The following is a 13,046-nucleotide window of genomic DNA, read 5'->3' as shown; positions in this document are numbered from 1 at the left end:
ATTGAAATACAAGTTAAAAAAGAGAATGCAAGGGAAGAGGTTTTAGAAAAAATGGTATTTACAAATGCAAATGAACAGTGTTGAGCGGCAATTTTGAGCCTTCCTCTAGACCCCTCCCCCTACACTAAAAGATATGCTTCTAGTTTGCAACAGGAAAGTGCCTCTGATGAGTGTTGCTGAAGACACCAGACCAAGGCTGCTGCCAAGACCACCTCAGCGTGTCGCCGTTGCCAGCCCTGCGCCCATTCCCTCAGCACAGCAGTACCCTGGGAAGCAGCGAAGAACAGCAATGGTTGACCCCACAAAGCCATGCCTGCTTTGCAATAACCTTGGGCACTGGAGTAGCCAGTGCCCCCTGAAAATGCAATTTGTTGAATTTAGAAATGGCAGGGGAGGAGAACTGCAAGCACTCCTGGGGGGTCAGCAACAGCAAAAAAACTGAATGGGGAGTGCCGGCCTGCCAGGCGTGCAGACACAAAAAGAGCAGGCGAAGGGAATAAGGGAAGGAAAATAAACCAAGCACGGGGTAATATTAATATTTCTGTAAGTGAAGCAGATGCTTCAAAGACCACGTTTGCTAACCCATTGTTGAAAGAGAAACAAAATAACTTTTGTTATGATTTAGGTGAACCTATGTTAACCGTGTCTTCTGTCAATGAGCCTTACAGGTTGCAGCTGACAGAAGCACTCCACCTGAAAGACGCTGACCACAGCTGCTGCCTCTGGCCAAGCAGCAAGGCCCAGAAGAGCCCAGGCACATTCCACCTGGTAATATTAGGATTTTATTCCCATAGTGAGGAATCTCTTGGTGGAAGGTATTTTTAACAACAGACCAGGTTGCCCCGATGTCTTCAATAAAAATCTGGGAAGCTGTGAGTGCCTGGAGCCCTCTGAATTTGAATCCTCACACCTGGTGAGCTCTGACAGCAGAGAGGGAATTACAATCAGGAATCTCTTGCTTACTGACTTAATGAGTTGGCTCCCAGGCAACAGGCCTGACACATCCCTTGATCCTCATCACCCTCATTATTTTGTACATGACCACAGTCAGACAGAGCCAAGAAAATACACAAATGCTACCAAAAGGGAGGAAAACACTGTTGTGGATGTTTTGAATGAGGCTGTTAGCCTGGCCACTTTTAGCTCTTATTTCAATGTAAACAAATACTTAATCTCAGTACATTTGGAGCAAGGAAGTTTCTTGCTGCTCTGATCTTATCCAAGAGCCCTGCACACCATGAACCACAAAAAATTGTTTTCTGTACACTGCTTTTACAAGTTCTGAAACATTTCACCCTTAGACCTAAATCCTCCTTCTCTGTACCTCAGGCCAAAGTTCAGTTTTGAAAATGGAAAATACTTTCACCACCATGAAGCTCTGATACTCTGCCAGCAGTTTTATAAGGGGGGGACAAGTCATTTTTCTTTTCCCACCCTCTTCCATAAATGAGCCCAGACTCTGTTCATGATTTTGGCTGTCATGGATGCCAGGATAAATCATGTGAATCCTTGTGTATTCTTTGCTACTTTTCAGACAGCTCAGAGACCTGGTTTATTAAAATGTAACTCATGAGGAACAGGTGACAAAAGTGTGAATCAAGCACTTCCAGTAATAATAAAAATCAGTTTCTTGCATCTGAAAAACTGAAATGCACAGGATTTCACTCCCATTTTCTGGATAAAGAGAGCATTTCTGCATGGTGGAGTGAATCACAGACAAAAGTGAGGGAGGATTTTTTTATTTGCTGGATCTTCCTCAGCATAGAAATGCAGCAAACAGCTGCCCTTTCATTGCCTTCCCAGCAGGGAGGGGAGCTCAGTCCTGCTGCTGGGGTGGCCCTGAGGAGATGCCTGGAATATCTGGGCATCCCTGCACACTGGGGCCCCTTGGTGCCACATCTGACCCACTTTTGCACCCCCTCAGGCTCCAGACTAAAACCCTCACTTTTGCCAAATATTCTCAGCTTTTGCAGCACACAGCAAACCCAAAAATTTGCCTGGAGAAGAAAAAAAGAGGAAGAAGATGAAAAAGAAAATTATGCTTATTGTTCAGAAAGTGAAGGGTTGTTTTTCCTCAGAGGAGATGTGGACCTGTGGGTGAGGGGTGCACTTCCTCCAGTGCTGAGGAATGCCAGATGTAAATTTAGGTTTCTCTGCTATTATTCATGAAGAGCTCTCTCTTCTTGATGATCAAAGAGGATACAATACTAAAAGGAGGGAGAGAGAGAGAGATGTATGAGGTGGGGTAGTAGAGTGAGAAAAGGCAGCTTCTCACTTTGTGGCAGCAGGCAGAAGTGCAAAATGAAATGTAATGTAGTAGAACTGGAAAATGAAATGCTGTTAGACAAGGCTGCTCCCCAAACTGGCTCTGCCTGGATCCAGCTGCCCTGCAGCACAGCCTTCTCCCTTTCTCCTCACTGCCCTCTGCTCAGCACCAACCCAAACCTGGGGCATTTAAACTCCTGTAAGACACGGAGGAGCTGATGGGCAGCAAATGCAGCCTTCCCAAAGTGGCTGCCCTTGACCAGGCCTGCAGGGCAGAGCTCAGGGAGGAGGTGGCAGTCTGTCCTCAGTGGCTTTTCATGTCCTCTCTCTGCCATGCAGACACTGGCATGCATGGCACAATTTTCCTAAAACAACTGCTGCCAGGGTAAACAGGAGTCTGCCACTTACATGACAAGGTACACACAGCATTTCAAATAGCACTTGTCTTTCAATTAAGTGGGTTCTACAATAGGAAAGGAACCTTCAGGCAGGAGTGTGTGGAAAGTATAACTGCAGTGCTCTGTCACTTAATAATCAATCCAGGGCCTAGACATACCCTATCCTTGGTATTCTCTTTGGGACTGATCCTGCAACACCTCTTGCTCTTCTGTCAAGGAATGGCACATTACAGTAACAAAAACTTCTGTAACCATAAAGAAAATTAGGTGGAAATATGTATATATATGTGTGTGTGTGTGTGTGTGTGTGTGTGTATATGTATGTATACACATATGTATGTACATGTAAACATTTTTTGCCTCATTTCTCCTTGTTATTTCACCCTTTTCAGTTCTGCCAAAATAAAATTAAATTTAAAAAAATTAAAAATTAACCAATAAAATTAATTAAAAATTTAAAAAAGTAGAAACCGTAAAGTGCTAAAAAGTTAAGTGCCCTTAAGTGATGCAAAGCGAAACTGTTGTAAAATGCTGTAAAGAAAAACTCGTAAAGCGCGACTGTCGTAAAACTGCCGTAAAGCGCGACTGTCGCAAAACTGTCGTAAACCGTGCCTGCCGTAAAGCGCGACTGTCGCAAAACTGTCGTAAACCGTGCCTGCCGTAAAGCGCGACTGTCGCAAAACTGTCGTAAACCGTGCCTGCCGTAAAGCGCGACTGTCGCAAAACTGTCGTAAACCGTGCCTGCCGTAAAGCGCGACTGTCGCAAAACTGTCGTAAACCGTGCCTGCCGTAAAGCGCGACTGTCGCAAAACTGTCGTAAACCGTGCCTGCCGTAAAGCGCGACTGTCGCAAAACTGTCGTAAACCGTGCCTGCCGTAAAGCGCGACTGTCGCAAAACTGTCGTAAACCGTGCCTGCCGTAAAGCGCGACTGTCGCAAAACTGTCGTAAACCGTGCCTGCCGTAAAGCGCGACTGTCGCAAAACTGTCGTAAACCGTGCCTGCCGTAAAGCGCGACTGTCGCAAAACTGTCGTAAACCGTGCCTGCCGTAAAGCGCGACTGTCGCAAAACTGTCGTAAACCGTGCCTGCCGTAAAGCGCGACTGTCGCAAAACTGTCGTAAACCGTGCCTGCCGTAAAGCGCACCTGTCGTAAAAGAGGAGATGTGAGGGGTACACTTCCTCCAGTGCTGAGGAATGGAAGCTATAAATTTATGTTTCTCTGCTATTATTCATAAAGAGCTCTCTCTTCTTGATGATCAAAGAGGGTCCAATACTAAAAGGAGAGAGAGAGAGGTGTGTGAGGTGGGGGAGTAGAGTGAGAAAAGGCAGCTTCTCACTTTGTGGCAGCAGGCAGAAGTGTTAAAAAACAAAGGGATAGCAAGGAGCAGGGTCCTGGTAGGCTCCATGGGGAAGCAAGGCTCCCTCCTCACCCACCCCTGGGTAACAGTTCATTGGGGTGCACAGACAGTAAACAAATACAGTCCAACAAGATAATTGTGGGGAATTTAATGTCTCCTGTGGTTTTTCTTTCCTTTTTCTCAGTAGGTGTTTCCCAGTTGGGAATGCACAAGTGGTTCACCTATGGCACAGGCAAGGAGTGCTGCATGGGATGCATTCCTTGTGAAAAACACTGGGAAAATGTCATGGAGGCTCTTGGTACCTTCTCTAGGGATTTCTCTCATTGGAAACCTGGTCTGAGCCAAAGCACTTCAAATACCAAGACGCTCCATCCCTGGAAGTGTCCAAGGCCAGGCTGGATGGGACTTGGAGCAACCTGGGGTAGTGAAAGGTGTCTCTGCCCATGGCAAGGGTTTGGGACTAGGTGAACTTTGGGGTCTCTGCCAACCCAAACCCTTCTAAAAACACCAGAACATCAGAAAGCTTTCTGCTAACAAATTCTCCCATCTCATGTTTAAAACCACTATGGGCACCCTTTGTTAGCTATTTTGGGTACTATTTTTGGCCAGCTTTTGCCTTATCCTCTCTGAGGTTAAGCTACCAGATTCTTTGGTCTTTTCCTCAGTTTATTTAATCAAGACATCCACTACTCTGCAGTACAGCTCAATTCCTGAGTGCAGGATCTTTTATTCAAGCTCTGTCTGAACGAGAGCTATGCAGAAAAAGAGAAGTAATGAAACAACACAAGCAAGGCTTAAATTGCTGTCAACTAAATCATTAAAATGCTGGGTTGGTTTTGCTTTTCCAGAGTGAGCAGGTCTGCTCCTTAGCTTTGCAAACCAATGAGAGGAATAGCAGATTTGTCTTTACAAACCAGATGTGGGTCCGCTGGTAGATTAAACTAGCTCTGGGAGATAAAAGAAACAATGAGAAGGATTCCACTGATTGATGAATGGAAAAAGATATTTGCTTTTACAAATAAACTTTAGGTTTGCTGATAAATGAAATTAGACATTGAAAGATGAAAACAATGGATAAGAAAATCCTCTAAATTCAGTAAGAATTAAACATGAAAAGGGAGGGTTATACATTAGAGGGGAATCTCTGGTATCAGGCGTTTTGGGAAGTCTGAACCTCTCAAGTACCTCAGCCAATGGGGAAAGAGAGAGGGAAATTGGGATAAAAAGGGAGGCTGCATCCTCAACAAATCTGAGAGATCCCAGGGGAATGCCCCATCGCCTCTCCCTTTATTTGAGCAAAGTAAAAGGACTCCTCTGTCTCCTTTTTGGACATAAACCTCTGGTGTTTGTAGATTAATTTTCCTAACACCAACAAGAAAAGACACAAAGAGAGGGCGTTTTGGGCAAAAGTGTTTTCCAATTCCCACCTGTTCCTCTTCCAGTCCCATTCCTTTATTCCCCGAGGGAAGGCGATACTCACGCAGGACCCTCACGCCGTGCTTCAGGGCTTGCACTCTGCTGGGCTCCATGGACATGCTGAGCATGGTCTGCTGCCCACCAATGGTGCACACCTGGTTCTCCTGGGCCGCCTGCCTGAACATCACCAGCAGCTGGTTGGCGATGATGGTGTTGAGCACCGAGATGACGACCATGGGGAACACGAAGGAGATGAAGGTGTTGACCTGCAGGGGAGGGATGGGGCACAATCAGGGAGAGGAGCAGCGGAGCAGGAGGTTGGGTTTTATTTCTCAAAGCAGCAGAGGAACAGCCTGCAGTGGAAAGCTTTCCCTCCTCTTACTCAGCTGGTTTTGGAGGTTTGTTGTACAGAGGGAGAACTCAAACACTGCTAACGCAGGTTCATTTGGTCAACACCCAAAAAAGGCAAAATCATTCATATCTAATCTATTCAGATCATTCATGTATTTTCCCCTTTTCAGTGCAGTTCATTGCCAGAAATGTCTTGTCTGAAACATGCCATTGATCTTTTCATCTCACAACCAGCAGGATGCTGCTTAGCTCTCATCATGCATAGTGTGACTTCTAAATAACAGTGTGTTATTGTCTTTTTCCTGCATTATGAGCCCTCCTTGGGATCTTTTTAACTATGTTTTTTTTCCTTGTGTCCTTTCCTTGTGGATTTAATGACAGTGTTTTGTTACCTCATAACTACGTTAAATAAACCTTGTGCCTTAAAGGATTAAAATTGATCAGAATAAACAAGTGGAAATTGTAATGTTTTTAGTACAAATTATTTGATTACTACAGTTTTGATAAAATTAAATGGAGGATCAAATTAAGCAGTGATTGAATCAAGTGGAAGTCACAGTTCATGTCAAATGCAAGGCTTTTGGGCTGTTTAAAAACTCCAGTGGAACTGAGCTTGGCAAAGGGCAGCCCAGGGAAACAGAGGCACAGGTAGGGTTTGCCTGCACATCTGCCACGGTGGGATGGGGAGCTGCTCTGCTGAGCCCAAGAGCTCATCCTCTCTGCTGGATGGCACAGGAGGAGACTCAGCACATCACTCAGCTGAGTGTGGAACAAATGAAAAGCCCTTCAAGTTTTTAGAATTTCAAAATATTGACAAGAATTGAACCGTGCTGCAAATCGCTGTGGAAGCAATTGTATTAGAAGTGATAAAATGACAAAAAGATGAAACTCTGAAACTCAAGAGGGAATTTGCTCAGTGGGAGAGCTCCAAGGCAGGCTGACTTCTTTCCCAGACAGGGACTTATCTTTCACCTCAGTGATTTAGGACACTGAACACCCCTGCACTCCGAGCCAACGCCAGGTCCCTCTGTAGATTGCAAAAACTCATCTAGAGACAGGTGCTCCATCTGCTGGGATGGAGATATCCCCTCTCTACCCACCCACTCCTGCTGGACCATCACCATGGTGGACAGGGTTCTCTGTGCACCCTTTGTCTGGTGCAGATTAGTGGGCTCTGCGCTCTGGGGAGATTCAGAAATGCTGGAGGTGAATGGGAATCACCCAACAGGGTTCTCTGTACACCCTGTGTCTGGTGCAGATTTGTGGGCTTTGCGCTCTGGGGGGATTCAGAAATGCTGGAGGTGAATGGGAATCACCCAACCACCTCCCCAAGATGCTGCAGGGCATCCGTAAAATAATGAGCAGCACATAAGCACAGGGCAGCAGAGGCACATCAGAAGCACTTCACTTCCTTTGTCCATAGATCTGAAGCAGAAACTCCTCTCTTGGTGAAGACAGGCTCTGTGGTTGTTGCCCAGCTTTTCTTTGGATGGATCAAGTGTCTGTACAACTTTGTGCTCTGGAGCAAAATGTGTTAAGCAAAAGCACCAGCTGGGTTTTGTCTCTTCCCACATGGTGAGAACATCCTCTCCCGTTTATGCTGGTAATAACAACAGAGCTCCTCTGCGGGCTGAGTGAATTCCTAGATACACCCCACCACTACAAGCTGCTAATGGCCTCTTTTATTAAGTATAAAGCAGATTTTTATGCTTCTAAAAGATCTCACAGCCTCCTGTATATAAAGAAGAGTTATCTTTAGGAGCTGCCTCCACAGGATAAGACAGATCATTAAGCAGTAAAGACCAATTATTTAACCCTTGCACTGCAGCCAGGCTGAGCTGGAGCACACAGGGGGGAAATGATTGCTCAGATTTACCAGGTCAGACATGAACCCTGTAGCTCCTCACTCCAATTTCTGTGGCTTTAGCTGCAGAATGCCCTTCCTCTTCCCCACCACTGAACAATGTCTGCACATCAGCAAAATGCACCACTTAACTCTGGAAATGTTTCGCTCTGTCACCTGAGATTCAGGATTTATTGGTTTTCATTCTAAAATTTTGCCCTAGCTGTAAATTACACTTGCTTGATATAATTTTGCAGAACTCTAAAAGTCTTTTCCAACCTGTCTTAAAAGCCTTCATTCATTCCATAGTTGCATTGTGAAGTCTTTTAAAGAGCTTATGAAATTGGCTAGAATAGCATTGACTTTCCCTTTTAGGAACTGTTATGATAAAAGTGGGAATATTGCATAGTTTCCATCAAAGGCTGTATTTAAAGATTTTTTTCTCTGCCTTGATTTGTAGCAAAACTCTCATATGTTAAAAAAAAAAATTAAAAAATCAATATTTTCCCCAGTAGCAGAATGTTTTAATTTGTTGAAAGAATTATGAATTATTTGCAAACACAAAGTCCCAAAGTACATAAGGGCTAGAAAAGCCAATTTTCCTAAGAAAACCATTTAAATTCCCTGTTTTTCTGTTAAGCTGCTTGCTGGGAGCCCAGCACCCTGTGCACATCAGTGCAGCAACACTTCATTTTCAGTGTGACTTTGCACACTGCTGGAGCTGGTGCCTCCAACAACTTCTCAAAGTCAGTGGAAAATTTCCCACTTGCTCAAGAGGAGCTGGTCTGGGATCCCAGGACTGCATACTCGAAAGTTCAGGAGCAGGAAGACTTTTGGAGGTGATTAATGGGATTTTTTACAGTGTCTCCAACATCAGTGGCCACTTTGGAAAAAGATGGGGTTTGGATCCTTAGTACAAGATGAAACTTTTTTTGTTAGATACATCTGAAGGCAAGGAGGGTAAAATTTATGAGTATTACACCTGTTTATGGGTCGCCTTTGCTCCCAGCAAAACTCCATCCCCTGAGCCACCTGCAGCTGACTGTTCCTATGGTCCATCAGCACAAGATTTTGGACAGGCACAGAAAAAATGAGTGAAGCCTTGGAGAACTGGTTAAAAGTAAACACATTAGGCTAGAGACTCTTCTGGAGATACAGTGGCAAATTCGTCACTGTAAGTATTTCTGATAAAAACAGCCCAGAATCCGAACTACTCACAACGTTTTAATTGAAAGAGTTTTGATGAGAAAAAAGGAAATGTTCCGGTACTGAGAACGTAAAAGATTTCTGAACACAGGTCTTGTGTTTTCCCTCATGCCTTTTTTCCTGACAAGTAAATAAAATCCCCCAAAGCCAGTGGAGCATGAAATGCTGGTCACAGTGTGGTGCATCCCATGCAGCAGCAGCTGGGGTGCTCTGCCAGCAGCAGCAAGGCCCCTGGAGTGGGCAAGGGGGGCAGCTGAGATTGAGGGATCATTTTAACCCTGGGTTATGACAGGGATTTTGTGTCAGAGATCAGAGATGTTCCCTTGTAGCCTGATAAGTGAGGCGAGAGCAGAGCCAATCCTTGGTCTCTGTCAGCTCAGCCTCTCCAGGGACACAGCCCCTTCCAGCAGTGAGCTGGGGCACCCAAAGAGATTTTTCTGCCTTTCTTTTCAGGGCTGTGGGAAGGACAATTGAAATGGAGGGAAGTGTGGATGATGAGGAGCTGGGAAAACCTCATTTGTACCCACTAAGTTTCTGTCATAGCTCATTTCCCTGAGCACACCTGGGGAATGCTGTGAGATGGCTGCAGCCTCCCTGCTTTCTGCTGGGGAGGATTCTCAGTGCAGAGACTCCTGGGGAAATGGGTGAGAAACCCCAAAGGAGCTGAAAACTGACTCAGGAGGAGATTTGTCCTTGCTGGTTTCCTGGAAGTGACGAGGGAGAGGACTGAGGATACAGCACATCATTTGATTTGTGGTTTTGAGCAGATCTGTTAAACCACAGAGCCGCATTTCAACAATCTACCACATTCTGGTTCACCTCATTTCCAATGGAAATGGAAAGTAAATTATCCTCCCCCTGACTGTGGAGGCAGTATTGTTAGCATATGTCAATCAGGGAAGCACATTCTGCTACAACAACATTTGGCTGCCAAAAAATCTTATTTGACTAAATGTACTTTACAAAATTACTGGTTATCTCACTCAGTAGCCAGAATTAGCATTTTTTTAACCAGCCAGTGGATAATTTCAGCTGTTAATAAGCACAGTACTGCATTCCAGGATACAGCAATCTGTGCAAGACAAAGCAGGGCAGGGGAAGGTACATCGTGTTGGGATGCCAAAGGGAGCATTTGGCAATGGCACTCGTGTTTGATGTTCCCAGGATGTGTCTGATGAAAAAAACTATCCACAGGTTTTTTTTTCCTCCACAGTAAATAAATAACCATCTAATTAACCCCACCTTTACATTGGCTCTCCAGCTTTCCATGCCAAGTGTCTCAGGATTGTCAGGTAAATGCCATTCCTTAGCTACAGCAGGGCAGGAGAGGTTAGTGTTTGTGGGTGATAGAAGAAAACAACCCTGCTTTTGGAGCCAGTAACTGGCACAGGGAAAAGCGTGGAAGCTGGACAACTGCAGCCTAGCAAGGGAATTCATCTCCTCTGGAATTTTTTGAGGGGAGCAGTACTGCAATGTCTTGGCTCTGGTCCTTACCTTGGTTCAGGGCATCCTGGTGTGGGAGCACAAATGCTGGGTAAATAGGAATATTTGGCCGAGGGCCAAAGCCTGTGTGTGTATCTGGAGCTCTACCAGTGCATTTGAGCAGGAGCCTGACCTTTGCAGGCTGCCAGGTTTATCTGGGGCAGGTTTGCCTGTCACGCTTCATTTTGGGCAGCTCTGTCTCCAGAGCCTTGGCAGCGTGGCAGGGGTGACACAGCTGTCACCCTCGGACAGAGGCTGCCTGCTGACCTGGCTGGGGGGCACTCTGTGCCCTGTGCAGACACTTCTGGTGGGGATGGTGGAATCCTGCATCCCCTCACAGCACCAGAGTGACACAAACCCCACCGAGCTCAGCCCTGTGAAATAACCCTGCCCTTTCCTCACAAAAAGGGACAGGATGCAAATATCTGTGTAGATCCAGGATGTAATATCCCATCATTAGCTTAATGAATAATCAAAGAAAAGATACCAAAACCCAGCTATTATTTTTCTCTTTCAAGTATTGAGAATTGGCCACAAAAGCCTCTGTTTGTTACATCCTGATACACCCTGTGCCTCTTCTACCCAGCTAGAGGTGAGTACACATTGCACACACATTATCCAAGGTAACACAGTGTGGCTGGGTGAATTGCTCTATCTCACCCCAAAGAGCTGCCCTGTTCACCCCCTGGAGCTGCAGGAGCTCAGAGAGACCTTCCCTGTGCCTCAGGGAGACCTTTTCAAACTCGCTGAATATCAAGCTCAGACATTTCAAAGAAAGGTTACAGCGATGTAAAATGTGGCTCCCAGTCACAGGTATTGATGTCAAAATGTATGATCAGCTCTGGGTTAAGAGGCAGAGCCTGAAGCCAGGACACAGGGGTGGATGGCAGTGACAAGCAGCTGAAGCTGAGGGGCTGGGGCAGTGATGAGAGTGTGAGCATGAGCACAGACACGAGCAGGACATCCAGAGTTTTTCATGCAGGGGGGAAAAATCCCCAAGAAAAGCTGGAACACAGGCTCATCCTGGCCAGTCCATTGCTGATTAAATAACTCAGCAGGTTTTGTTGATCTCAGCTGACATCAGCCACGGGAACTGGAATTGGCCAACACTCTGTATTTCAGACCTCTGCAGGAGCCCCAGCCTTGTCTCTGCTTTGGATGTGGTCTGGGAACAGCAGACTGCAGCTACTGGTTCTGAGGTGAGAAAGAGAGCAGATAAATCTGAAGATAAATGGTCAGATGGAACTTCTGGATGCTCTTGGGTCCCTGGACTGGTTCCTGTCCCTGTGCTGCTGCTGCCCTGCAGCCATTGGGTGTCCCTGAGGCTGGAGCTCTTTAATTGCACAGCAAGGAGCATCTGCTCCTGACACATCCACTTACTGCTCTACTCACTGAGGGAAAACCCCTGCAAAGACAGCCCAGAGGATAATGCACAAGGCTTGTTCTCGAGCTCTGGCTGCTCGAGGCTGTGGAGGAGGTTCAGGTTTTGTATTGGTAGATATTTATACCAATTTTGTATTGGTAGATATTTATACCAGAAGAAAATCCGTGTTACTACAAGGCTTGGGGTGGCAGACTGCAGTCTGTGCCGTGCTTGGAGATCTACAAGGTGCAAGTACCTATGAGAGGAATAGAGGATTTGTCTTTCCAAACAAGCTGTGGGTCTGCTGGTAGATGAAACTAGCTCTGGAAAATAAAAGAAACAAAGGGAAGGATTCCACTGATTGATGAATGGGAAAAGATATTTGCTTTTACAAATAAACTTTAGGTTTGCTGATAAACAAAGTTAGACATTGAGAGATGAAAGAAACAATGGGGAAGAAAAACCCCTAAATTCCATAAGAATTAAAAATTAAAAGGGAGGGTTATACATTAGAGGGAAATCTTTGGTATCAGGTGTATTGGGAAGTCTGAACCTCTCAGGTACCTCAGCCAATGGGGAAAGAGAGAAGGGAAATGTGGCTGGGAAATTGGGATGAAAAGGGAGGCTGTGTCCTCCAAAAATCTGACATCCCAGGGGAATGCCCCATGGCCTCTCCCTTGTTTTGAATAAAGCCAGAAAGGACTCCTCTGTCTCCTTTTTGGACATAAACCTCTGGTGTTTGTGGATTAATTTTGCTAGCACCACCAACCTGCTGCTGAGCAGGAGGACGTGGCCATGCACAGGGCAGTGGTCCTCTCCTCTCTCTGTGCTGCCTGGATGCCTCCAGAGCTGTCTCCAGCTGGATAACACCAGCCCTGAACTCTTCCAAATGGCTTAATTTAGCTCAAGCACTGAGATCAGAAAGAGGATCTGCTTAAACTCTGTTTTCATTAGCATTTTGTGTGTGCTCCACAGTAGTGATGTTTTCCTGGCTTCTCTCCCTAGATCTGTGGCCATCACAGAGAATAACCAGGCAGTGTGGATTAAGGTTTTAAGAATAACCAACGTGTACCATTTTGGAGCCTGTGTGTGGTCCCACACTGATGAACTATAATGGGAATGCAGAGCAGCTAATGATGTTGAGAAGTTGAGTTAATCACATACTCTGCAGGAGTTAATCAGATACAGAACAGATGGAAATAAATTGCGTACTGACAAAAAAACATCCATCATATCCATGGCAAAAACATTCCCATTCATAAACTTCCCTCCTTGGAGAAAACATTTGTACATAAAAAATAACATCTGATGCAGAACAACTTAAATGGGCCTCTTGCTCATGATGGGTTGGGAAAGATGGCAGA

The 13,046-nt window shown here is 45.6% G+C and overlaps 1 protein-coding gene across 1 annotated transcript in view; it reads right to left on the bottom strand.

Annotated features, from left to right (window-relative positions):
- The window catches only part of NTSR1 (neurotensin receptor 1), a 66,589-nt gene that overhangs the window by 15,843 nt on the left and 37,700 nt on the right, over positions 1-13,046 (bottom strand). Inside the window, exon 3 of the mRNA XM_031058045.1 lies at positions 5,502-5,703. Within this exon, the coding sequence (XP_030913905.1) occupies positions 5,502-5,703 (202 nt within the window). The remainder of the gene's footprint in view (positions 1-5,501; positions 5,704-13,046) is intronic.

Source organism: Geospiza fortis, unplaced genomic scaffold (genome assembly GCF_000277835.1).
Source record: "Geospiza fortis unplaced genomic scaffold, GeoFor_1.0 scaffold188, whole genome shotgun sequence".
In the NCBI taxonomy this organism is placed as follows: domain Eukaryota; kingdom Metazoa; phylum Chordata; class Aves; order Passeriformes; family Thraupidae; genus Geospiza; species Geospiza fortis.
This window is presented reverse-complemented; position numbering and strand designations above follow the sequence as displayed.